The following is a 27,181-nucleotide window of genomic DNA, read 5'->3' on the forward strand; positions in this document are numbered from 1 at the left end:
TTATCCCAAAATCGTTACACCACTTGGCCGGCACAGGCGTGACGAGAGTAAAAGGTGATGGCCTTGACCAAATGTATAATAAATATGTAATTGAAGGGAAGTTAAACCATCATTGGACCACACCACTAAGTGAAGAAAAGAGGTGACAGATTGTCCACTCACTAACTTAAAATGCATAAATGTGTTCTTATTCCTCTTTACAATTTTAATAGCTTGTAATAAATGTATTTGGAGGGGAAATGTCCTATATGTTAATGTTATAGTTTGGTATATTTAATTCTGTCTGGATTCCCCCTATACGGACGTCTTTGGTTTAATCCGGCTGTATTTCAAGTGTCTGGCCACTCTAAGCGGTTTTGATAAGTGACTGTTCTTGCTTGTCGTCGTTCATCTCAACTTGTTGTAGAGTCATCCACTGCAAGGTAAGTCCCTCAAATATTTCACATTATGAAATTTAATATTTAAGCCTAAATGTTCGACTTTATGAGCTTGGCTAGGTTTGGTGACAAGTTTAGACCTAGTTCTCTTAAAATGTTTGTTGTTTGGCGTAAGAAATCATTTACAAAAGTACATTTTTGACAAATATATATTAACATTGGCTAAAGAAACAACGTGGATAGCTGTAATTGCCATTGCCAAGCTGGTTCTGCCCACGGTGCGGTGGGTTACAGGTGCGCCGTGCTCGCATGGCCGGTTTTGGAGATGCCAACCGCCATGGGCTACTGTACAATGTAGCCACTAGCTATGTATCATTTAAACAAGCTTTATACACTTTATTTGTGACATGATAGTGTCCACAGTCCTCCAAAGACATAATAGCCAACTGGAGAACGAGACTGGCATATTTGGGTATATTTGGAATTCGATAGTCTGTAATAACACGCAGTTCTGTCAGCACGTGCACAGGTGATCAGTGATCCAAGAATAACGATTGAGGTGACCGCTCAGCACCCGCTGCCGCTGAACTCTTTGGAGGGCATTAAAGCGGTTATAGGAGAGGATCTTAATTTCAGCCAGTTTGCTACAGCAGGAAAATAATCCTGCAGCAACGGGAAATGTGAATTATTATGTTGATTATGATTAATGAACATTTGTGTAGTTGATACCCATAATATTTTGGGGGATAGAAATGTAAATGTAAAATTACTTTTTTTTCTTATGGCTAACTTCCAGGAAATTTGAAAAGACAGTTAATGAGTTCGCCTTGACTAAGGCTTTTCAAAAAGCTTTATGTCAAGAAATGTAAATGCAGTGTTGCAGTAAAATCATCTAAAGCAAATTTGGTGATAGACAAAGAAAGTGAGGCATTAATGATGTCAACATTTTTTTATATTTATACATCTCTTGTGATGCGGTTCTGAGCAGCACTGATGGATGTGTTGACATGACAACAGCATCAGAGTTTTGAGTGACCCTTCCCCGCCTTTTGTTCCATGCTGCCTGAAGACCTAGCTAGCCAGTAACTTGTTAACTTGTTAACTTGTTACCAGATGCAGATAAAAGTGCAGACATAAGTACAGTATCTTTGTCATAAATGAATAGTGTAAACTTTCTTTATAATTGCTGACACCCTACAGTCAAATTTGGCACCAGTAGAGTTGCGATCTAGTTAAATAAATCACACCCCTCTGCAAACACGCATTCTCCATTATTGGTTACAAGGCTGTACATATTTAAATTAGGTAAGAGAATATCATGTTTCCATTGGTGTATTAAAATGAGAGTTGGGGTGTTGTCACCCTATCCCTTAATAATTCCGCCTCCTGAATACAAGTGTTTGACATGGGGTAGGGGACCAGTAACTTTATGATCAAACTTTATCAATGTGAAAGCAATAGTAATTTCTCATACTTTGGTCATCATACTTTGATCTGGTTTCATCCAAATATCATAAAATCATGTTCATGGCCTTTAAATTTCAATGTGAAAAGTATACGTTTTACACTGCAAGTTTTACATTTCCTGTGTTGCAGGAAAGTTCTCCTGCAACAAGGTGATCAAATTAAGATCCTACACCTGTATTGTTGTCCACTATAATGAGAGCTGATGGCCAGATAGGGCGCAGGCATTCATTCATTCATGGAAGTGAAGTCTCTTTCGCTCACACAAAAAGAGGTGCATTCTTTTATACTGTAGTCTTGAAACGTGAAACTAGTCGCGTTTTGTTGTCACCCTCTCGTACGAGCACACACTTTCTGTAGTTCTTATCAGCCAGACTGAACTCCACCGAGGCTGTTGAGTCTCCCCTTAACCATTCTCTGGCCACTGTTGCCTGCTTCCAGGAATTGTATTTATTTTGGGCATTGAATGTCAGTTGGACAGACCTACAAAGCCTGTGTTTGTGCATCTGTGCGTGTTGGTGACAGGCAGCCTGCTGTATGTGTGTTTGTGTGTGTTGGTGGCTGGGGAAGGGGTCTGTGTAACATGGCACTGGTATGTGACAATGCACATGGCTTGACATGTGAAATCATGAGGGGAGTTGTTGTTGAGAATACTGGTTGTGATTGACCATATAAAGCTGTGGTTATGAACCTGGTCAGAGATGTTACACAAGTACAGCCTTCCACATCAAACTGGTTCTCTGTCATGGAGTCTATGGAGTTCAGAAGAAGTCCACTAACAGAGGAAGAGTCTCTCATGACCGACCATTATGCTGAGATTTGGCTCTAGGTGCCTAAATGAACAGAGGAGTAATATTGTGAAAAGGGGGTTGATTTTCCTCCTTTTCTTGTGATCAGACAGTGTAATAGGCCTTTTCACAGACAATCTGGTTGTGAAAAAGAACATTATTCAGATTGATTGTCTCATCACAGAAATGGCAGATTTTCTTCTCCTTTTCACAATTTTACCTCAGAGGTGACGCATAACTCTATCTCCTCCTTAGCAGAGGTCTGTGTGGAGGTTAACATCAGGTGAGTCCTGTTTACAACATCTTCTACACTGATAATTGCTGTGGGATCACTACCATCATCCCCCAGGGCAGACTACCGGTGCTTAGCCCAGCTCACTGTGCTCTCCCTGGGGGCAAAAATACTAAATCTGTGGGTATTGTCAGGTGCTTTTTAGAGGTCTTAGAGGTACACAGTGCTGTATTGTCAGGTGCTTTTTAGAGGTCTTAGAGGTACACAGTGTGCACAGAGCTATAGGGAGACAAGAGGCTCACTCTAACCTAACTAACCCTAACCACTAAATATGATTTGTTTGTAACACTTGCACCTGCAGCTAAAATAATGCTTTATAGATTATAATAAGCATGTATGAGCCTTTATAATGTCTTAACACTTAAACTGCCGGGCCTTGCTTCCGCCCTTATTACGCCAATGAGAAGCCATTTTGACTGCAACATTCTAAGTCTAATAAATACATTTCATATGCTGTCAGAAAAATAGTAAGTGTTTTGGAAACCTCATAATTATCTCTTTATGATACAATATAGAAATCCTAGTGGTTAGAGCATTGGGCCAGTAACCGAAAGGTTGCTAAATTGAATCCCCGAGCTGACAAGGTAAAAATGTGTTGTTCTGCCCCTGAACAAGGCAGTTAACCCACAGTTCCCCGGTAGGCCGTCATTGTAAATGACTTTGTAAAAGGATTTGAAAGTCACTTTTTTTGCACTCCAGGGAAAAAGTCCTCTTAAACTGCTTAATACACAAATTATGTTCATATCAAAATTCTAACAACATACTTGTGTTAAATTAATGTAGAAAAAGTCAAGGAAGGAGGGTGGTATGACTTGTCAAATGTGACCGACCGCCTTGATTCTAGAGGTTGACCAATTAATCGGAATGGACGATTAATTAGGGCCGATTTCAAGTTTTCATAACAATCGGTAATTTTGGACGCCGATTTAAAAATATATATATATATACATTTTTTTACACCTTTATTTAATCTTTATTTAACTAGGCAAGTCAGTTATTTTCAATGACGGCCTAGGAACAGTGTGTTAACTGCCTTGTTCAGGGGCAGAACGACAGATTTTTACCTTGTCAACTCAGGGATTCAATCTTGCAACCTGGTATAGAGAGAAATAGTCCTATAAATACTATATTAACTACAACCTAAAACCTCTTACCTTGGAATACTGACATCTCATGTTAAAAGGAACCACCAGCTTTCATATGTTCTCATGTTCTGTGCAAGGAACTCAAACGTTAGCTTTTTTACATTGCACATATTGCACTTTTACTTCTCCAACACTTTGTTTTTGCATTATTTAAACCAAATTGAACATTTCATGATTTATTTTGATGTATTATATTAAGTTAAAATAAGTGTTCATTCAGTATTGTTGTAATTGTCATTATTACAAATCAATGTAAAAAAAAAAAAAGGCAGATTAATCGGTATTGGCTTTTTTTGGTCCTCCAATAATCGGTATCGGTATCGGCGTTGAAAAACCATAATCGGTCGACCTCTAATCACGACTTAACACATGTGTGCCGTACAGAATCCGTCTGCCAAGGGTAGCGCTTCTCTCTCAGATGAATCTGCAGGTAGCTAACCATCCAGGTTAGCTATGTAACATTAGGCTATAACTAGCAAAGTACATGGCTCTGAGATACGAATAATAAGATCATACACGTAACGTTAGCTAGCGAGTCATGTTATTCAACTGTTACTATGCACCTGCAACAAAGAGAGCTCAGATGTGAGTGCCTTTAGAATTTGGAATCAGGATATTTTCTACCTGTGGCCTGCAGTGTTTATATTTGTTGGCTTTATGTAGGCTACTTCAAATCAAATCAAATCAAATTTTATTTGTCACATACACATGGTTAGCAGATGTTAATGCGAGTGTAGCGAAATGCTTGTGCTTCTAGTTCCGACAATGCAGTAATAACAAGTAATCTAACTAACAATTCCAAACTACTGTCTTGTACACAGTGTAAGGGGATAAAGAATATGTACATAAGGATATATGAATGAGTGATGGTACAGAGCAGCATAGGCAAGATACAGTAGATGGTATCGGGTACAGTATGTACAAATGAGATGAGTATGTAAACAAAGTGGCATAGTATAGTATAAAGTGGCTAGTGATACATGTATTACATAAGGATACCGTCGATGATATAGAGTACAGTATATACGTATGCGTATGAGATGAATAATGTAGGGTAAGTAACATTTATATAAGGTAGCATTGTTTAAAGTGGCTAGTGATATATTTACATCATTTCCCATCAATTCCCATTATTAAAGTGGCTGGAGTTGAGTCAGTGTCAGTGTGTTGGCAGCAGCCACTCAGTGTTAGTGGTGGCTGTTTAACAGTCTGATGGCCTTGAGATAGAAGCTGTTTTTCAGTCTCTCGGTCCCAGCTTTGATGCACCTGTACTGACCTCGCCTTCTGGATGATAGCGGGGTGAACAGGCAGTGGCTCGGGTGGTTGATGTCCTTGATGATCTTTATGGCCTTCCTGTGACATCGGGTGGTGTAGGTGTCCTGGAGGGCAGGTAGTTTGCCCCCGGTGATGCGTTGTGCAGACCTCACTACCCTCTGGAGAGCCTTACGGTTGAGGGCGGTGCAGTTGCCATACCAGGCGGTGATACAGCCCGCCAGGATGCTCTCGATTGTGCATCTGTAGAAGTTTGTGAGTGCTTTTGGTGACAAGCCGAATTTCTTCAGCCTCCTGAGGTTGAAGAGGCGCTGCTGCGCCTTCTTCACGATGCTGTCTGTGTGAGTGGACCAATTCAGTTTGTCTGTGATGTGTATGCCGAGGAACTTAAAACTTGCTACCCTCTCCACTACTGTTCCATCGATGTGGATAGGGGGGTGTTCCCTCTGCTGTTTCCTGAAGTCCACAATCATCTCCTTAGTTTTGTTGACGTTGAGTGTGAGGTTGTTTACCTGACACCACACTCCGAGGGCCCTCACCTCCTCCCTGTAGGCCGTCTCATCGTTGTTGGTAATCAAGCCTACCACTGTTGTGTCGTCCGCAAACTTGATGATTGAGTTGGAGGCGTGCGTGGCCACGCAGTCGTGGGTGAACAGGGAGTACAGGAGAGGGCTCAGAACGCAACCTTGTGGGGCCCCAGTGTTGAGGATCAGCGGGGAGGAGATGTTGTTGCCTACCCTCACCACCTGGGGGCGGCCCGTCAGGAAGTCCAGTACCCAGTTGCACAGGGCGGGGTCGAGACCCAGGGTCTCGAGCTTGATGACGAGCTTGGAGGGTACTATGGTGTTGAATGCCGAGCTGTAGTCGATGAACAGCATTCTCACATAGGTATTCCTCTTGTCCAGATGGGTTAGGGCAGTGTGCAGTGTGGTTGAGATTGCATCGTCTGTGGACCTATTTGGGCGGTAAGCAAATTGGAGTGGGTCTAGGGTGTCAGGTAGGGTGGAGGTGATATGGTCCTTGACTAGTCTCTCAAAGCACTTCATGATGACGGATGTGAGTGCTACGGGGCGGTAGTCATTTAGCTCAGTTACCTTAGCTTTCTTGGGAACAGGAACAATGGTGGCCCTCTTGAAGCATGTGGGAACAGCAGACTGGTATAGGGATTGATTGAATATGTCCGTAAACACACCGGCCAGCTGGTCTGCGCATGCTCTGAGGGCGCGGCTGGGGATGCCGTCTGGGCCTGCAGCCTTGCGAGGGTTAACACGTTTAAATGTCTTACTCACCTCGGCTGCAGTGAAGGAGAGACCGCATGTTTTCGTTGCAGGCCGTGTCAGTGGCACTGTATTGTCCTCAAAGCGGGCAAAAAAGTTATTTAGTCTGCCTGGGAGCAAGACATCCTGGTCCGTGACTGGGCTGGGTTTCTTCCTGTAGTCCGTGATTGACTGTAGACCCTGCCACATGCCTCTTGTGTCTGAGCCGTTGAATTGAGATTCTACTTTGTCTCTGTACTGGCGCTTAGCTTGTTTGATAGCCTTGCGGAGGGAATAGCTGCACTGTTTGTATTCGGTCATGTTACCAGACACCTTGCCCTGATTAAAAGCAGTGGTTCGCGCTTTCAGTTTCACACGAATGCTGCCATCAATCCACGGTTTCTGGTTAGGGAATGTTTTAATCGTTGCTATGGGAACGACATCTTCAGCGCACGTTCTAATGAACTCGCACACCGAATCAGCGTATTCGTCAATGTTGTTATCTGACGCAATACGAAACATCTCCCAGTCCACGTGATGGAAGCAGTCTTGGAGTGTGGAGTCAGCTTGGTCGGACCAGCGTTGGACAGACCTCAGCGTGGGAGCCTCTTGTTTTAGTTTCTGTCTGTAGGCAGGGATCAACAAAATGGAGTCGTGGTCAGCTTTTCCGAAAGGGGGGCGGGGCAGGGCCTTATATGCGTCGCGGAAGTTAGAGTAACAATGGTCCAAGGTCTTTCCTCCCCTGGTTGCGCAATCGATATGCTGATAAAATTTGGGGAGTCTTGTTTTCAGATTAGCCTTGTTAAAATCCCCAGCTACAATGAATGCAGCCTCCGGATAAATTGTTTCCAGTTTGCAGAGAGTTAAATAAAGTTCGTTCAGAGCCATCGATGTGTCTGCTTGGGGGGGGATATATACGGCTGTGATTATGATCGAAGAGAATTCTCTTGGTAGATAATGCGGTCTACATTTGATTGTGAGGAATTCTAAATCAGGTGAACAGAAGGATTTGAGTTCCTGTATGTTTCTTTCATCGCACCATGTCACGTTAGTCATAAGGCATACGCCCCCGCCCCTCTTTTTACCAGAAAGATGTTTTTTCCTGTCTGCGCGATGCGTGGAGAAACCTGTTGGCTGCACCGCTTCGGATTGCGTCTCTCCAGTAAGCCACGTTTCCGTGAAGCAAAGAACGTTACAGTCTCTGATGTCCCTCTGGAATGCTACCCTTGCTCGGATTTCATCAACCTTGTTGTCAAGAGACTGGACATTGGCAAGAAGAATGCTAGGGAGTGGTGCGCGCTGTGCCCGTCTCCGGAGTCTGACCAGTAGACCGCCTCGTTTCCCTCTCTTTCGGAGTCGTTTTTTTGGGTCGCTGCATAGGATCCACTCCTTTGTCCTGTTTGTAAGGCAGAACACAGGATTCGCGTCGCGAAAAACATATTCTTGGTCGTACTGATGGTGAGTTGATGCTGATCTTATATTCAGTAGTTCTTCTCGACTGTATGTAATGAAACCTAAGATGACCTGGGGTACTAATGTAAGAAATAACACGTAAAAAAACAAAAAACTGCATAGTTTCCTACTTTTACATATTGGTAATGGTAATAGAAGTTACTAGATTTGTATCATTTTAATTTAGATGGCATTTTGATTAACCACATGACATTTCATTTATAATAGTCTTCATATCTCAAAAGTAATGAAACTGTTCCACGAAAATGTGCATATGAGTATCATAACTTGCACGCAGATCAGTAGAAATGGTACGATAACTTGGCACTACAAATGAAAAAGGTTGCCGACCGCTGGTGTAGCCTATACCGGCAACTTCAGGAGCTTAATGGCAGAATCTGTGAAGGCCAGCAGCAGCGGGAGGAGGAGGGTAGGAACAGGTTTTTTCTTCTGGTTAGGCTGTATTGATATCTGGCTCCCTCTTTAGTAATTTGTCTTCATTTTTAATTGCAGTAGCCTACATATAGCTGATTTTATTCAAACATATGGTGTGTTAAAATACAAGTTTAAACATTTTGACTAATCGATTGGTCGAAAGAACAGACAACTCGATCGACCAACCAAGATTTTTTTTATTTTTAAGTAGGGGACATCCCTAATGGCATGTCAACCATAGTCAGAAGTTGTCTAAAGAACATCTGGATCTAGGACCAGGTTACTACAGTATGCTCTTTGGAATCTCCTCCAGACAACATGTTTTGGTGTGGTAGAGTAGATTATACAATTATTTAATCCCTTTGACCCTCTAGTACTGGCCTGTCTCACTGTCTGTCCCAAGGAGGACTGTGCACTCAAAGACCCTTCGGTGTCCAATTGTTAGTCTCTCTCATTGGATCAGATGCAGTTAGCTTGTACCAACCGTGCATGTGTATCCCTGTGGTCATTCATGTCCTTTTTGTAATAAGAGAGAGGGAGACTTGTGCTGTGTGGACGAGGACAAGTGTGAGTGTGCATACAACCTGTCAAGTTTTAGAACATCTACTCATTCAAGGATTTTCCTTTATTTTGACTATTTTCTACATTGTAGAATAATAGTGAAAACATCAAAACTATGAAATAACATATGGAATCATGTAGTAACCCAAAAAATAAAATTAGCCGTCATTTGCCTTGATGACAGCTCTTGGCATTCTCTCAACCAGATTCATGAGGAATGCTTTTCCAACTGTCTTGACGGAGTGCCCACATATGCTGAGCACTTGTTGGCTGTTTTTCCTTCACACTGTGGTCCAACTAATCCCAAACCATCTCAATTGGGTTGACGTCGGGTGATTGTGGAGGCCAGGTCATCTGATGCAGCACACCATCACTCTCCTTCTTGGTCAAATAGCCCTTACACAGCCTGGAGGTGTGTTTTTGGTCATTGTCCTGTTGAAAAATAAGTGATATTTCATAGTTTTTATGTCTTCACTATTATTCTAAAATGTAGAAAAGAGTAAAAAATAAAAACCTTTGAATGAGGTGTGTCCAAACCTTTGACAGGTGTATAGTACAGGGCACAAGGTTGACAGACTGGACAAGTCTCAGACAGTCACAGAGCATTAAGTGAATTATTTCTCTAACTCACTGTCACTGCTAAGAGGGAATCACAGCTGGTAAGCATAGAGCTTTCAACTGACATCTGAAGATTTGCTGAAGGTTTGAGATTTTATGAAGTGCTTAACTATTATTGAATTTGTTTGTCAACTATTAGTAAACTGTCACAGTACATTTTAGGGCATATTAACACATGTATAAATAACTTTACCATAGTAAATGTACGACATATTTATTCAGATATAGCCTAGAAATGATGTTGCGGACCGTTAAATATGGCATGTTGACAGAAACGAAGACATTCTGTCATTAAATGGAATGGTAGTGTTGTGTGTTGACCATGTTGTATATGGTCTGCTAATTTCCCATTTCTGTATTTGTTTTCCTCAGGACTTTTATGAATACCGGTAAGCAGCAGAAGCCAGTGCTAACAGGCCAGCGGTTCAAGACCAGGAAAAGGGGTGAGTTGCGTTACGACCACAGACGGCTGTCTACGTGCGATATCAATGCCTAATGTTTACCACGTACAATGTGTTTGCAAGACAACATGCATGGTGTTAAATTGCAATACCAATATGTTGTCAAGACAACAGACCGTGTTAAGTTGCAATACGAGATAATTGAACCAGTCTTTGAGACTGTAAAATGTCTTGATTATTTTTTAAGTCTCACTGACAACCAAATTGTCAATGCACACTTGTAGCTCATATCTCTTCTATTAAGATCTACTACTTGGTAAGGGACCAGCAAAGGGATAGCAGGGTTCTCCTCTATGTTCCTCCTCTTCTTCCTGTCTTCTGTCCTCTTCTCTCTCCTCTCCACACATAAACACAGACTATAAACACTCTTCGCTTCTAGGGTTCTGTTTCATCTCTCTGTTGTGGCTTGACATTCCCTCTTACACAACACCTACTGCAATGACTGGCTCCCAGTCATTAAGATGTTGAAGTTTCTAGAATGTCACAGCATCGGTGTGTGACCAAGTCACACCTAGTCTCAGCGTGAGTGGAGCATGTCACTGTTGCTGACAGCAGTGGCAGGACACAAGGCAGAGCTGAACTAGCCTTGTCCCAGATCTGTTTGTGGTGTCTTGGCAACTTCCAGACATGACATCACAAACAGATCTAGGACCAGGCTATAGCTGAACTTCCTCCCAGTACAGTGGGTGTCATTATGAACATTACTCACAGAGCAGAAGGACATGTAGTGTTGTAGGAACATTTTGTTCATACTCCGTGAGGCCCCTTGTTGATTCTCTTGATCCGTGTGTTGATACCCAGAGAGCTATTAATGAAGAGGACATCGTTTGGACAATGTGTTCTTTGTGAAAAACACAGAGGATTAATCAGGGAGGCTAACCCTCCACCAGGCCAAGTAGCAGCTAGTGTCCCATCACGGCAGTGTCCCTTGTCTTCATCACACATTGACTGGGGAACTGAACAGCTGTCTGTGACGCTTCCAAATGTACCGCTGTAGCTATACAATATGTATTGACTTTTAGCCCTAGAGATCATTCACTAACGTACCCAACTGGCGGCCCGCGGGACATTTTATTTGGACCCCAAGCTGTCTGAGCAAAAATAAAGGAAGCAAGTATTTTTTATTGTTGGACATAAAAGACTGTAAAAACACCAGCAAATCTGCTCCAAGTTATTAACATATAATAATAATAATAACGTATTCCCACGCATAATAGAGAGATTTTATACAAATGTAAACTAGATTTGACATGATTTAGTCAAATATTATATCTGTTTGGGCTTCTTACGGTCAATTTGACATCTACAAATGATCTTTGAATTATGTTCCGGTCCCCTGATCATCAGCGCTAGTTGAGGATCCCTGACATACGGTATAAATTATGCATGGTTCACCATACCTTCTTTTCTGATGTTGTCTGTGTTAGGGTTTGATAGACATTAGTGTACCTACAGTACAACACTGTCCTCCTCTGCCTTGTCCCTCCCCACCCAGATGAAAAGGAGAAGTTTGAGCCCACAGTTTTCAGAGACACAATTGTTCTGGGCCTCAACGAAGCAGGAGGAGACCTCGATGCTGTAGCTAAGTTCTTGGACGTTACCGGTTCCCGACTCGACTACCGTCGCTATGCCGACACCCTCTTCGACATCCTCATCGCGGGGAGCATGCTCGGTGAGTGGAAGAGTGTAGTGAATTTAGCAGGCAGCGCAACCGGGACTCAAACCCAGGTCCCAGGACTGTCAGTCCACCTTCTTAGCCATTAAGAGGTCTGCACCGCTTGATGATGTCGCTAGGTGTTATATTAAGGTAGCTACAGTGTTATGGTTATCTGCACGGTGTCAGCTCAGTGGTGAAACATCGTGGTCCTTTGTATCAGTACTGTGCACTGTGTTACTGTCCCCCAGTGTCCATCCATGAACCAGCTGATCGCAGTAACCGGGCTGTCCATTCAGGCAAGGACAAATTTACAAACAGATCACAGCTGGCTTTGTCAGATTATCAGGGTCATTTCCCATTATCAAAGACATCCGGGAGAGACTGTTCTTCAGTAGACTGCAGGCACCAGCATGAACCCTAGTGGGTACCATATCGCTGGATCAGAAAGCAGAACTTTGTTAGAACACAAGGCAGGAAAGGAAAATTGTACACTCTCTGTACTAGGCTTTAGAAACGTAATTCATGTCCAAATACACACTATCTTTCTTGCACACACACATTCACACACGCTCATTCACATCCTGACATGTTTTATCTGTGTAGATTTAGTTGCTGTCTGTCTCTATCCAGCTCATACACACGTGCACACACGCATGCAAACACACGCAGGACCCTCTGCCAGGCCTGTGTCAGTCTCTGCATGTCAATCCCCATTAGAGATAACAGGTTTACCCTGGTCCTATAGTCCTATAATAAGACCCTGGCAGGGAGAGACCGAGCAGCACAGAGGGAGACCAGGGATACAGATGTAGGCTCTTAATTTGATTTATTTCGTAACAGCTAAATAATCCTGCAGCAACAGGATTTGACCGTTTTTTGCTTGATCGGTAATGTTGCTTGATCGGTTCTAAGGCTATTAGCTGGCCAAAAGAGGCTACAAGAAAAGTGGAACACTTAATATAACTGTGTTAGTGTGGGTTTTCAATAAATTAATCACAAAGCTCATCTGCATTTCCTGCGATTAAGAAAAATTCTCAGCAAAAGGAGTGATCAGATTAAGATCCTACAGCTGTACCCGGTAATCCACCAAAATAAACCATCCTCTCAGGGAACCAGATTAGCCTTAAATTTAGCATGGAGGATTAGCTCCTGGTTCACACTTCACACACATGCACTCGTGAAGGCAACAAATGCAGGAAATTCAGACGCACACAAAACAGTTTAATTTGATTGTATTGTTAATCCACAACAGTCCTTAAAAATGGATTCAAAGTCAACAACGATTGTTAAAGCATTAGATACAGGTTGCAGTTTGGACTAGAGGTTGACCGATTATGATTTTTCAACGCCGATACCGATTATTGGAGGACCCCCAAAAAAAAGCCGATACCGATTATTCGGCCGATTTTTATTTTATTTCTTATTTTATTTGTTTGTAATAATAACAATTACAACAATACTGAATGAACACTTATTTTAACTTTTAATATAATACATCAATAAAATCAATTTAGCCTCAAGTAAATAATGAAACATGTTCAATTTGGTTTAAATAATGCAAAAACAAAGTTTTGGAGAAGAAAGTAAAAGTGCAATATGTGCCATGTAAAAAAAGCTAACGTTTAAGTTCCTTGCTCAGAACATGAGAACATATGAAAGTTGGTGGTTCCTTTTAACATGAGACTTTGTAGGTTGTAGTTAATATAGTATTTCTATGACTATTTCTCTCTCTACCATTTGTATTCCATATACCTTTGACTATTGGATGTTCTTATAGGCACTTTAGTATTACCAGTGTAACAATATAGCTTCCGTCCCTCTCCTCGCTCCTACCTGGGCTCGAACCAGGAACACGACAACAGCCACGCTCGAAGCAGCGTTACCATTGCAGATCAAGTCTCAGAGCGAGTGACATTTGAAACACTATTAGCGCACACCCCATCAGTTACACCAGCCTAATCTCGGGAGTTGATAGGCTGGAAGTCATAAACAGCGCAATGCTTGAAGCAGAGGGAAGAGCTGCTGGCAAAACACACAGAAGTGCTGTTTGAATGAATGCTTACGAGCCTGCTGCTGCCTACCACCGCTCAGTCAGACTGCTCTATCAAATCATAGACTTAATTATAATATAATAACACACAGAAATACGAGCCTTTGGTCATTAATATGGTCGAATCCGGAAACTATCATTTTGAAAAAACGTTTATTATCGCATATACCCTGACTCTGCCTGCAATAAACACAAGAGAAGTGACACAATTTCACCTGGTTAATATTGTCTGCTAACCTGGATTAAAAAAATTAAAAATATATACTTCTGTGTATTGATTTTAAGAAAGGCATTGATGTTTATGGTTAGGTACACGTTGGAGCAACGACAGTCCTTTTTCCGCAAATGCCACCGCATCGATTATATGCAACGCAGGACACGCTAGATAAACTAGTAATATCATCAACCATGTGTAGTTAACTAGTGATTATGATTGATTGATTGTTTTTTATAAGATAAGTTTAATGCTAGCTAGCAACTTACCTTGGCTTCTTTCTGTATTCGCGTAACAGGTAGGCTCCTCGTGGAGTGCAATGTGAAGCAGGTGGTTAGAGCGTTGGACTAGCATTAGTTAACTGTAAGGTTGCAAGATTGAATCCCGGAGCTGACAAGGTAAAAATCTGTCGTTCTGCCCCTGAACAAGGCAAGACACTGTTCCTAGGCCGTCATTGAAAATAAGAATGTGTTCTTAACTGACTTGCCTGGTTAAATAAAGGTGTAAAAAAACAACAATTTAAATCGACCAAATCGGTGTTCAAAAATACTGATTTCGATTGTTATGAAAACTTGAAATCGGCCCTAATTAATCGGCCATTCCGATTAATCGGTCGACCTCTAGTTTGGACTCTAAGCCATCATATACTGTATCCTCAAACAAGAACGGATTAAAACATTGGATCAGGCTGCATCAAGAGCCATCCATTTACATGTTATACATGCATACATGCATTAGTCAGATTTAGCAGACGGTCTTATCCAGAGCGACGTACAATCAGTGTATTCCACTAAACTAGGTAAAAAACACCTTACACAATCATTACAAGTAAAAGCTAGCCGTTAAGACCAGAGATGGGGAAAGGCCCATGTAAACAGGATTTAACCTTTAACCCTGGTGGTTTTCCCCTGTTGTCTCTCAGCTCCCGGTGGTACGCGTATTGATGAGGGGGACAAGGCCAAGGTGACGGAACATTGTGTGTTTACCACCGAGGAGAACCATGCTAACCTCCGCCGCTATGCTCAGGTTGGTACACACGCATGCACGCACACACACACACACACACACACACACACACACAGACGGACACACATGAATGAATGAATGAATGAATGCACACACACACACACACACACGCACGCACACACTCTCTGTCTCACCATTGACTTTGTCACATCCTCAAACGTTAGCCAACATTTCCTACCAAGGCCTTGGGGTGGAGAGGATTTTGGGCTTGAGACACCTGCAGTAAAGTGGTATTAGACCTGCTAATACCCACCAAACCCCTGGGAGTATCCAGTTTGTCAACACTCCACCATGACATCCTTTTAATATAATCCTCCTCCATTAAACTCACTCACTCCTGCTTGTCTGTCTTTCTTTTGCTCGCTCGGCGTCTCTTTCTGTCCGTCTCTCTCTGGTCGTCTCTCTGGCCGACTCTCTCTGGCCGTCTCTCTCTCTGGCCGTCTCTCTCTTGCCGTCTCTCTCTGGCCGTCTCTCTGGCCGTCTCTCTCTCGCCGTCTCTCTTTCTCTTTCTTTTGCTCGCTCGGCGTCTCTTTCTGTCCGTCTCTCTCTGGTCGTCTCTCTGGCCGACTCTCTCTGGCCGTCTCTCTGGCCGTCTCTCTCTCTGGCCGTCTCTCTGGCCGTCTCTCTCTCTGGCCGTCTCTCTGGCCATCTCTCTCTCTGGCCGTCTCTCTCTCTGGCCGTCTCTCTCTCTGGCCGTCTCTCTGGCCGTCTCTCTCTCTGGCCGTTTCTCTGGCCGTCTCTCTCTCTCTGGCCGTCTCTCTCTCTGGCCGTCTCTCTCTCTGGCCGTCTCTCTCTCTGGCCGTCTCTCTCTCTGGCCGTCTCTCTCTCTGGCCGTCTCTCTCTCTGGCCGTCTCTCTGGCCGTCTCTCTCTCTGGCCGTCTCTCTGGCCGTCTCTCTCTCTGGCCGTCTCTCTGGCCGTCTCTCTCTCTGGCCGTCTCTCTGGCCGTCTCTCTCTCTGGCCGTCTCTCTCTCGCCGTCTCTCTTTCTTTTCAAGGGCTTTATTAGCATGAGAAACATGTTAACATTACCAAAGCAAGTGAAGTAGATAAACAAAGGTGAAATGAATAATAATGTACAGTAAACATTACGCTCACAGAAGTTCCAAAAGAATAAAGACATCTCAAATGTCATATTATGACTATATGCAGTATTGTAACAATGTGCAAATAGTTAAAGTACAAAAGTGAATAAATAAACATAAATATGGGTTGTATTTACAGTGGTTGTTCTTCACTGGTTGCCCTTTTCTTGTGGCAACAGGTCCCAAATCTTGCTGCTGTGATGGCACACTGGTATTTCACCTTTTCGAAATGGGAATTTATCAAAATTGGGCTTGTTTTCTAATTCTTTGTGGATCTGTGTAATCTGAGTGAAATGTGTCTCTATGGTCATACATTTGGCAGGAAGTGCAGCTCAGTTTCCACCTCATTTTGTAGGCAGTGTGCACAGCCTGTCTTTTCTTGAGAGCCATGTCTGCCTACGGTGGCCTTTCTCAATAGCAAGGCTATGCTCACAGAGTCTGTACATAGTCAACGTTTTCCTTAAGTTTGGGTCAGTCACAGTGGTCAGGTATTCTGCCACTGTGTACTCTCTGTTTAGGGCCAAATATCATTCTAGTTTGCTCTGTCTTTTTGTTAATTCTTTCCAATGTGTCAAGTAATTATCTTTTTGTTTTCTCATGATTTGGTTGGGTCTAGTTGTGTTGCTGTCCTCTCGCTGTCTCGCTCTCTCTCGCTGTCTCCCTCCCAGCCCTCTGTCTGTGACTGAATCTCATGTTCCTCTGTGCGTCTTTGTGTTTCTCTAGGTTTTTAACAAGCTTATCAGGAGGTACAAGTACCTGCAGAATGCCTTTGAGGAGGAAATGAAAAAGGTAAAGTATCCACAGGAAACACTCTCATGTGAAGTCCCTAACTGATCTACTTCAGCTTTTCATTCTCCTAAGTACTTCTGGTGATGTCATATCTTAAGGTGTTTAGGCATTTTGTATCTATTGTCTTTAGTTTACATAATTGTCTTGATTGATTAATTGATTTTATCGTGTGTAGCTTTTGCTGTTCCTGAAGGCATTCAGTGAATCAGAGCAAACCAAACTGGCTATGTTGACTGGTATCCTATTGGCTAATGGCACTCTGCCCCCGCCCATTCTCACCAGCCTCTTCAGCGACAATGTTGTCAAGGAAGGTGAGTGTGTGTAGGGGGGGTTTGATTTCTTGAGGCATATATTTAAAGCTTCTTCCAAGTTGTTCTCTTATTCTTGGTATATTGCAGGTATCTCTGCGTCCTTTGCGGTGAAACTGTTCAAGGCATGGATATCTGAGAAAGATGCCAATGCAGTCACCTCAGCCCTGAGGAAGGCTAACCTGGATAAGAAACTCCTGGTAAGAAACCCTTTAGGCAGTTAGCCTAGAGCAGTAATTTCCAACCTGATGTTAAAAAAAGACTTGGTGGTCCTCAAGAGCGTTTGAGAGTGATTTGGTAGTCCCCGAAATGGAAAAGGTTGGGAACCACTTGCCTAGAGGTTAGAGAGCCTCTTTTATTGTGCTCCTATTCTATTTCAGCCACAAGAGGGAGCTGTTGTGTCAATTTTTTAGGGTTGAAGATCAATGGAAGTTGTTTGAGCCTCGACTTGTTGTTTCTCTAGGAGCTGTTTCCTGCCAGCAAGCAGAACGTGGAGCATTTCTCCAAGTACTTCAATGAGGCGGGGCTAAAGGAACTTTCAGACTTCATGCGTGTGCAGCAGTCTCAGGGAACACGCAAGGAGCTGCAGAAAGAACTGCAGGAGCGCCTCTCTCAGGACTGCCCCATACGAGAGGTACAGTACCAGATGCCATGTCCTGCCGTTGTACTCTTGAACAAGCACCAATATAGCTGCATTGCGCCCCACCCTGTGTTTCTAACCCCTCATTGGAGTGTGTTTATCTCTGGGTTGGGTTATATAAGCAAAAATAATACATTCCATTCTCCACAAGATAATGGACAGTGAAGAGTTATTATTCTGTGGTTCTAGATGGTGGTGTATGTGAAGGAGGAGATGAAGAGGAGTGCTCTCCAGGAGCAAGCTGTGATTGGTCTGCTGTGGAACATTCTCATGAATGCTGTGGAGTGGAACAAGAAGGAGGAGTTGGTCACCGAGCAAGCCCTCAAACACCTTAAAGTATGTTATCATAACATTAACCATTAATAACATAAATCTCTCCTAACCTAACCACTCTATAACAACATGAGAGCTGGTCACTGGAGGCTCTCAAACACCTCGAACACTGACATCAACCAGGAATGAATGACTTTGTTTATGGGGTGTGTATCCTCTCCCCTCCAGCATTATGCCCCCCTGCTAGCAGCGTTCAGCACCCAGGGCCAGTCAGAGCTGGTGCTGCTACTGAGGATCCAGGAGTACTGCTATGACAATATCCACTTCATGAAGTCCTTCTCCAAGATAGTGGTGCTCTTCTACAAAGGTCAGTATTATCTTATACAGAACACTGTTTCACACAATTTCTCTGTAGAAAAAGAAAGGGTCTCTCTTTCATTTGTCTTAGTAGTCAGGTTGCAGTCAATTGCATTTCAATTTAGGATGTAAACTGAAATTTCAATATCAGAGTGCATTCGGATTTTGTTACGTTACACTCTTATTCTAAAATAGATTAAATTGATTTTGTTCATCAATCTACACACAATACCCCATAATGACAAAGTGAAAACAGGTTTTTAGACCTTTTTGCAAATGTAGAAAACATATTTTTAAATGTATTTACATAAGTATTCAGACCCTTTGCTATGAAACTTGAAATTGAGTTCAGGTGTATCCTGTTTCCATTAATCATCCTTGAGATGTTTCTACTACTTGATTGGAGTCCACCTGTGGTAAATTCAATTGATTGGATTCAATTGATTGGACATGATTTGGAAAGGCACACACCTGTCTATATAAGGTTAAGAGTTAACATGTCAGAGCAAAAACCAAACCATGAAGTCGAAGGAATTGTTCGTAGAGCTTCAACAGGAGTGTCGGCACAATTCTGGGGATGGGTACCAAAACATTTCTGCGGCTTTGAAGGTCCCCAAGAACACAGTGGCCTCCATTCTTTAATGGAAGAAGTTTGGAACCACCAAGACTCTTCCTAGAGCTGGCCGCCTGGCCAAACTGAGCAATTGGGGGAGAAGGGCCTTGGTCAGGGAGGTGACTAAGAACCCAATGGTCACTCTGGCAGAGCTCTAGAGTTCCTCTGTGGAGATGATTGTCCTTCTGGAAGATTCTCCCATCTCTGCGGCACTCCACCAATCAGGCCTTTATGATTAAGTGGCCAGGCGGAAGCAACCCTCCGTAAAAGGCACATAACAGCCCGCTTGGAGTTTGAAACAAGATTCTCTGGTCTGATGAAACCAACATTCAATTCTTTGGCCTGAAAGCCAAGTGTCTGGAGGAAACCTGGAACCATCCCTACGGTGAAGCAAGGTGGTGGAGGCATCATGCTGTGGGAATGTTTTCAGCGGCAGGGACTGGGAGACTAGTCAGGATCGGCAAAGTACAGCGATCCTTGATGAAAACGTGCTTCAGAGCGCTCAGGACCTCAGGCTGGGGGCGAAGGTTCACCTTCCAACAGGACATCGACCCAAAGCACACAGCCAAGTCTCTGAATGTCCTTGTGTCCCAGCCAGAGTCCGGTCTTGAACCCAATCTAACATCTCTGGAGAGACCTGAAAATAGCTGTGCAGCAACGCTCCCCATCCAACCTGACAGAGCTTGAGAGGATCTGCAGAGAAGAATAGGAGAAACTCCCAATATAGGTGTGCCATGACTGTAGCGTCATACCGAAGACTCGAGGCTGTAATAGCTGCCGAAAGTGCTTCAACGAAGTACTGAGTAAAGGGTCTGAATACTTATGTAAATGTGATATTTCCATTGTTTGTTTTTTTATACACTGTAACTTCTCCTTGTGGTTCTATGCTAATTGTGCCTGTTCTCTCTCCTCTCTCCACCCAGCTGACGTGTTGAGTGAGGAGGCCATTCTGAGGTGGTACAAAGACACTCACACCACCAAAGGGAAAGGTGTCTTTGTCGAGCAGATGAAGAAGTTTGTTGAGTGGCTGCAAAATGCAGAAGAAGGTAACGTTTACATTTAAATACAGGTTAAAGGTTAGTTACAGGTAACCTAATCAATAACTGAATAGAAAACCATTGCATTTTCAGAAAATTATTGTTGAATCAATGAAACTGGACTATTAACATTCAATAGACTTCCTGTTGGGCTGTAATGTGCTCTAAACTGTAATTCCTGTTTTCACCACTAAGAGGAGCTGTTTAGTAGTTCTCCTTGTTTATTTTCCTCTGTAGAGTCTGAGTCTGAGGGAGAGGAGGACTAGAAGACCGACCCAGCAAGGAGTTTGTCTGTAACTCTGAAGTCTGCTGCATCCTGTGGCCTGTATGTCAGTCAGTCCCCATGTTGCATAGTACGTGTTTCAGGTTGTCTTTAAAGCATTCATGCTACTACCTATTTTTCAAAGATTTGCTAGGCTTTATCATATTAGTGGGGTTCCTGAGACATTCAAGATAAGGCATTGTGAGAAGTATGAGAACGTGTGCAACATTACTGCAATAAAGACTACCTGGAACGCACCTATCCATAATGTTCGACCAACCAGGGGTCAGACTCCTCAACCTCCTGTTCCAGGCAATCAAAGCACAACCCCCAGCAATAAACCCCTGGACCTCCCGACTCAACTTCATGAGGACAGGAGACTAGATTGCCAATCTCTGATATTTTGAATTAAAACTTGGGCCTTTAATACAGACTCCCTTCACTAATGTTGTTCAGGCATAGTCCAGACCTCAATCTGCAGTAGATTGTCATACTTGTTTTATGGATACTCAACGTTGTATGTAACTTGGCAATGCTTTTATCTTTTTATGAATAAAGTGTTTTTATATGTATTTGCTTGTTTTGTTTCTGTATTGTGATCTTAAATCAGTAGGCTAGTAAATAAGGGTTATGTTCATGTGTCTGGTTGATAGAGGCCAAGGAAGTTGGTTTTAACAAACTGATTAGTTAGGTAGTCAGAGCTGAATGAGAAAGTGGGTGACTGAATGCTATTATTGGGAGGAGATGAGAGGTGAAGTTCACTCAGTCATTGTGTAACTTAACCTTCATGCACCTGCTTCTGCACTTGAACAGGCCAGGTAAAGGAATGCCATTGACACTATTGTGACCTCTGTCCATTCCCTATTTAGTGTACTACTTTTGACCAGGGCCCATGGGGAAGAGGTTGCCATTTTAGACTCCAAATCTAGGGAGTTAATGAGCAACAGGGAGCTCCACTGTAGCTAGAGAATTACATCAGTGCAATACTGCTGCATCTACTGTCGGTCGATGTTTCTCAGAGCAGTATGTTGCCTCTAATATTCACTAGAGCCATAACCTGATTTCAGAATGTTTTTCCTTTACAATCCAGGGACTGAGAGTCCACACTCTGGGGTTGTCAGTTAATTGGTGCATTTAGGTCAAATGAATGCCTGAACAGCTTTCACTGACATAGATATTGTGTGTTTGCGTTCCTGCCTGTGCGTTTTTCATTTGAGGATCTCTGGGTCTCCCCCTACCCCAACCTGTCTGTCGTTTTCCTGTCTGTTTAGGTGAGCAAGGAAATCCCAGCCATGCAGGGCTTCACTGACCCACAGAGGACGCTTAATTATTCATGAACTAGGCCTGCTTATGTCTGCAATGTGATGCTGGTCTTACATGCACATTTAATGGTAACCTCAACTAATTAGCCAGCTCCAGTTGTCATAAGGATATTTGGATATAGTGTATCATGTGTCCTCATCAATATTGATACAATGATCTTGTCATTTTTGTGTAGGCTATTTATCTGGAACGGTCAGGACGGTCTGAAACGCGCACCCGCTCCAACGCCGCTCCGCAATTATTTGCATATCAATGACAAACGTTCTCCTTTAACCAATCAGCTTCCAGTGGAAGCTCCATCTCAACCTCCATTCTAGGTATGTCATCTCGCGACCAGACTTTGTAGTGGTGAAATTCGTAACCGTCTTGTTTAGGGTATTTTAATTTTGTTTTTACAAGGAATTACTTTATCTTATTATTCGTTTAGACTATTAAAAAAAATCGCCAGGATGGGCTGCGCCGGATTCACCTGCTCCAAGCACTCCCTCTGTGCGCTCAATATCCTCTATGTTGTGAGTATACGGTTCAAGAATTTACCATATGGAGCATTATTATTCCACTGTAACAGGTTTTGGTTGTTGGGTCGGGTAGACTGACTATATGCTGCTTTTTATGCGGTCTGTACGGGTGTGTAAGAAACATTTTTGCCGTGCAGCCTATTGAAAACAATACATTGGGTCAGACCAGGCTCCCATGCTATTAATTATTCAAACTGAGCCGTTGTCTGGAATAAGATCTGCGTCTCCAGTTTGCCAAAGGCAACCTCGGCACGTCAAAATATTATAATTTATATTCACTATTTAGGTTAATGAATATTTAGAATAGCCTATATTATTTCTTGTTCATTTCCTATCTCTCCTGAGTCCTGACACTTTCCAATGTAAGTGTTCATCCTGTCTTTGCTCAGCTCAAACCATTCCTGATATATCTTATCGAGTGATAGTTACTGAAAACAACATGGGCCATAGTGTGTGTTTCTGTAGACTCCATAGCATTCCTGTCCAAATCCTCAACATAGGGCCTCCAATGTTTTGCAGTCTGAGAAATACAGGAGTGATGGTGGCATCAAAACAGACCACAGTGGTGACCTAGATTTAAGATGAATATATGTTTGCAGGCAAATAAATGCTGTCATGGTGGAAAATTATGTTCCGCTTTTGACTGTCGCTTCTTCTGCCTCTAAAAGCATGTAGTCTGAGGTGTAGCCTGTGTCTGCTTCAATGTCCTCCTGACCATTTGTACCATTGCAATTACATCACTCACTTTGTTTTATTACATAAGCCTATCTGATTTGTGGTCAACATCCTCTCTCTCCCTCTTTCTTTCTCTCTCTCTCTCTCTCTCTCTCTCTCTCTCTCTCTCTCTCTCTCTCACACACACACAGACCATGTTTGACTGTGGAGAGTTCATACTTCATATAATGACCGATAGAGATCTATCACTTAGGGTCTTGGCTCTCTGTCCGTCCGTCCCTCCATTTCTAGATGGTGAGTCTGCTGATGATCGGCATCGCTGCATGGGGGAAGTGGTTCGGCCTGGTGTCAAGCTTCCAGGTGGTGGGTGGAGTCATCGGAGTGGGGGTGTTCCTGTTCTTGGTGGCGTTGGTCGGCCTCATCGGGGCCGTGAAGCACCACCAGGTCCTACTCTTCTTCGTATCCCAACCTTCCACCAAGGCAGACTTGACCTGACCCTAGACCCAAGTATATTTGGGGTCTAGAATTTGAATTATGGCTTGAGTATAGGTTTGGGGTTGGTTTTCAAGTCCATTCGATTGAGGCCTTGGGAAGGCTACGTGTTAAATTCAAGAGAACTGAAGTTTCAATGAAGCTTTTCAAATAGCTTCCGCAGATTGTCTGAATGAGACAATCCTCTACACGTCGTGCTTTAGCCTCACCCATAGTGCTTTATTTCAATAGGACTCATAGCCCCTTGTTGTTTATCCATGACTTGTTCTCCAGGTTGTGCTGTTCTCTTCCCCCCTGCCCTTCTGTATGTTGTGGGGAAATTCCTGCTCATCTTCCATTCATGCATGGCATGCACACGCAATGATATCTATGAGACCAGGTCCGGCATGGTATTACACATTGTAGTCAGCCTGCATAGATACTCCTGACCCCTGACCCCTGCTGCTGTCTTTGTCATTATTACAGTATTATTATTATATTATTACATTACGTTATTACAGTATTACACAGTCATTAATAGTGTATTTCACTCTCAAAATAATGAACCTCCGCCTTCGGAAGTGTTACGAACTGGGTTTAAAACTATAAACGCTCTGTGTTGAGTGTGTGTATTGGAGTGTTGTTCCTTGACAGTGGAGCCCAGTATATGATCATCCTCTTCATGGTGTTCATCGTCCAGTTCTCTGTCTCCAGCGCCTGTCTGGCCATCAACAAGGACCAGCAGGTAGGAACACAAACTGCTGTCAATCACAACAACCTTCTGCTAGGTGCTAGAGGAACAAAACCAACTTTTCAGACAAAACCCAGAAACCTTGTGATGAAATAGTAGATGGATACAAGACAACCTGTACTCCCGAACCATGATATAGTGTGTCTATAAGGATGTGAGCTGCATTTTGTGGCGAAATCTTAGAGCTAAAGGACGTGTCTCTTCTCAGGCTTTTTAGTGTTCTGCACTGTGGTGTGTTCCGGTTCCATGCCGTATGGATTATATTTTTAGAAGTAGATCACTATTTTATTCAGACTGACCTCCATCCGGTTCTAGAACAGCTGACTACCTTAGAGATGTCTGGTCCTGTGCATACAGGCATTGTAATACACTCATACACACAGATATAACTGCATCTATGGTGGTCAGTGCCTGCGGTTGTACCCCTGTTTTAGGAACACCTGTTGGAGGTGGGATGGAACAACTCTCACACCACCCAGAGAGACGTAGAGAAGAGTCTCAACTGCTGTGGCTTCTACTACGTAGACAACAACGGAACCTGCGATGCTGTGAGCATGACCGAGTGAACCCTCTGTTGCACTGAATCTACCGTCTGTTGTCGTTGACCGCTCCTTCACATGTCCCGAGCTCTGTTTGTGCATGCCAGGATGTATAATTACAATGAAAGAACACGTTTTTACGCATACAGTTTCTGATGATATTAGTTGCTGGATATTCAGTATTGTGGCTGTGAAGCAGTTTTCCTGACTAATTGGTCTGTGTGGTGTTTCTGTGTCCCTCTACAGGCCTGTTTCCCCAACCACTCCTGTTCACCGTGTGCTGAGCAGATCCAGGAGCATGCAGGAGAGGTGCTGCGCTTCGTGGGCGGGATAGGCCTCTTCTTCAGCTTCACTGAGGTGAGATTGCCCTTTATATACAGTCAGGGGAGTGTTCTGCTGTATCAATCAATCAAGCAATCAATCAATTTAACTTATATAGTATTTTAAAATAGTGCTTTTGTCTTTACAGTAAACTAGCCTATTTTGAGATGCAGTTCATGAAATCTAATAGGTAATGAAAATGTAGCTATATACAGTATGTCATCTATTTGTAGGTCAGCAGCATAAAACTGGGCCCAGTAATGCTTGTTACTTTGACCTCTGAATGTTTTATTCGTCCTTTTTCAGATCCTGGGGGTGTGGCTAACGTACCGGTACAGGAACCAGAAGGACCCTCGAGCGAATCCCAGTGCCTTCCTGTAACCGTTGGCAACTGCTGGCTTTGTACCCCGCTCTTGGAGTGGCCAACTTTCCTCCTGGAGAGCTACTGGTTGCGCAGGCTTTTGCTTCAGCCCTACTCTAACTGTGACACTAAAACAACTGATTCTTAACAAATTAGCTGCTCATCGGAGCCTTGTTCAGCTGAATCAGTTGTGTTAGTTAAAGCAGGGCCGGAGTAAAAGCCTGCACACCAAGTAGCTCTCCAGGTGGAGGAGGGCTAGCCGCCTGTTTTAGAGGGCTGTGTTTGTAAATAAGCGAGTGACTTGTGTGTGTTTTCACCAGCTGAGCAAAGCGGTAGCCCTTTGTGTGGTGTTACATGAAGTGATTGTTTTTCCAGAATGTGGTGTGTGTCTGGAAAATAACTAGGTCATGTTCATTAGGCACCAAACGAAAGACAAGAGGAACTAGCTTCACTTGTCGAATAGGAAACGCTCCTTTACACTTTCCGTTGCTAAATGTTTTCCGTGGTGTGCCCTAATGAACACGACCCTGCTGTATATTAAAGATGCTGCATGAGCCTATTACCCTAATAGGACACCTTAAACCACTCCCGATCAGAACCATATCCTGTATACACTGAGTGTACAAAACATTAAGAACACCTTCCTAATATTGAGGCGCACCCCCTCCCCCTTTTGCCCTCAGAACAGCCTCAATTCATCAGGGCATGGACTCTACAAGGTGTCGAAAGCATTCCACAGGGATGCTGGTCTATGTTGACTCCAATGCTTCTCACAGTTGTGTCAAGTAGGCTGGATGCCCTTTGGGTGGTGGACCATTCTTGATACACACGGGAAACTGTTGAACGTGAAAAACCCAGCAGTGTTGCTTGCAGTTCTTGACACAAATCAGTGCGCCTGGCACCTGCTACCATACCTGTTCAAAGGAAGGCACATCAATCTTTTGTCTTGCAAATTCACCCTCAATGTCTCAATTGTTTCAAGGCTTAACCCCCCCCCCCCACACACACACACACACACACCCTTCATCTACACTGATTGAAGTGGATTTAACAAGTGACATCAATAACAGATCATAGCTTTCACCTGGATTCACCTGGTCAGTCTTTGTCATGGAAAGAGCATGTGTCCTTAATGTTTTGTGCACTCCTTGTTTATCCTCTCATATACAGAGGCTCAGGCTTTGCTTCTGGTGACAAATCTCGAGAAATTAACATTTTCAGATACCACATTTGATATTTGACACACCCTTGATGGGCAAGCGTTCAGTATGTTCAGACCTGTATTAAAGCATGTGAACTGTGATGTTGTGACTACTGAATGACTCCTGTATTACAGATGATAGCTGACATGATGAAGAACAGTTAGCATTATTTTGTGCGCATTACGACTGAAGATGTCATTGAATATTTGTACATTTGATTTGAATCACTCAGTACCTGAAGGACTGTAGGATGCCGTTGATAATTGTATGCTGTAACTTCATAACTACAACTATTTAAGCAGCTTGTTGTTGCCTTTACTTTAAGTCATTATGTTACACAGCATTTGCATTTTTTTGTGTTCTGAATGTTTATTTCTGACACAAATAACCTGATAATTCCTAATGATTTTAAATCAGAAAAAACAAGGGGATACTTCAAGGGATTTTGGCAATGATGCCTGTTATCTACTTCCCCAGACTCAAATGAATACGTGGATACCATTTTTATGTCTCTGTGTCCGTTATGAAGGAAGTTAGAGGTTGTTTTGTGAGCCATTGCGAACTAGCATTAGCGCAACGACTAGAAGTCTTT

At 43.1% G+C, this 27,181-nt stretch overlaps 2 protein-coding genes across 3 annotated transcripts; both read left to right on the plus strand.

Annotated features, from left to right (window-relative positions):
• Positions 1-134: 134 nt before the first annotated feature.
• On the plus strand, positions 135-21,000 carry LOC139373613 (eIF5-mimic protein 1). Of its 2 annotated transcripts, XM_071114316.1 has the most exons (13): positions 353-422; positions 2,888-2,912; positions 10,033-10,103; positions 11,617-11,793; positions 14,965-15,068; positions 16,873-16,938; positions 17,114-17,249; positions 17,337-17,446; positions 17,710-17,880; positions 18,076-18,222; positions 18,388-18,526; positions 20,053-20,175; positions 20,404-21,000. In XM_071114316.1, the coding sequence occupies exons 3-13, from the start codon at positions 10,040-10,042 to the stop codon at positions 20,430-20,432; spliced, it is 1,266 nt and encodes a 421-aa protein (XP_070970417.1). In that variant the 5' UTR covers positions 353-422; positions 2,888-2,912; positions 10,033-10,039; the 3' UTR covers positions 20,433-21,000. The 2 variants fall into 2 exon arrangements, with proteins under 2 accessions (XP_070970416.1, XP_070970417.1); XM_071114315.1 differs by lacking the exon at positions 2,888-2,912 and having other exon boundaries at positions 135-422.
• Positions 21,001-22,091: 1,091 nt separating this feature from the next.
• On the plus strand, positions 22,092-27,133 carry LOC139372692 (tetraspanin-13-like). Its single transcript, XM_071112478.1, has 6 exons — positions 22,092-22,263; positions 23,236-23,403; positions 24,080-24,160; positions 24,601-24,714; positions 24,952-25,062; positions 25,333-27,133. The coding sequence occupies exons 1-6, from the start codon at positions 22,201-22,203 to the stop codon at positions 25,405-25,407; spliced, it is 612 nt and encodes a 203-aa protein (XP_070968579.1). The 5' UTR covers positions 22,092-22,200; the 3' UTR covers positions 25,408-27,133.
• Positions 27,134-27,181: the final 48 nt, after the last annotated feature.

The sequence above is a fragment of the Oncorhynchus clarkii genome, chromosome 18 (assembly GCF_045791955.1).
Source record: "Oncorhynchus clarkii lewisi isolate Uvic-CL-2024 chromosome 18, UVic_Ocla_1.0, whole genome shotgun sequence".
In the NCBI taxonomy this organism is placed as follows: domain Eukaryota; kingdom Metazoa; phylum Chordata; class Actinopteri; order Salmoniformes; family Salmonidae; genus Oncorhynchus; species Oncorhynchus clarkii.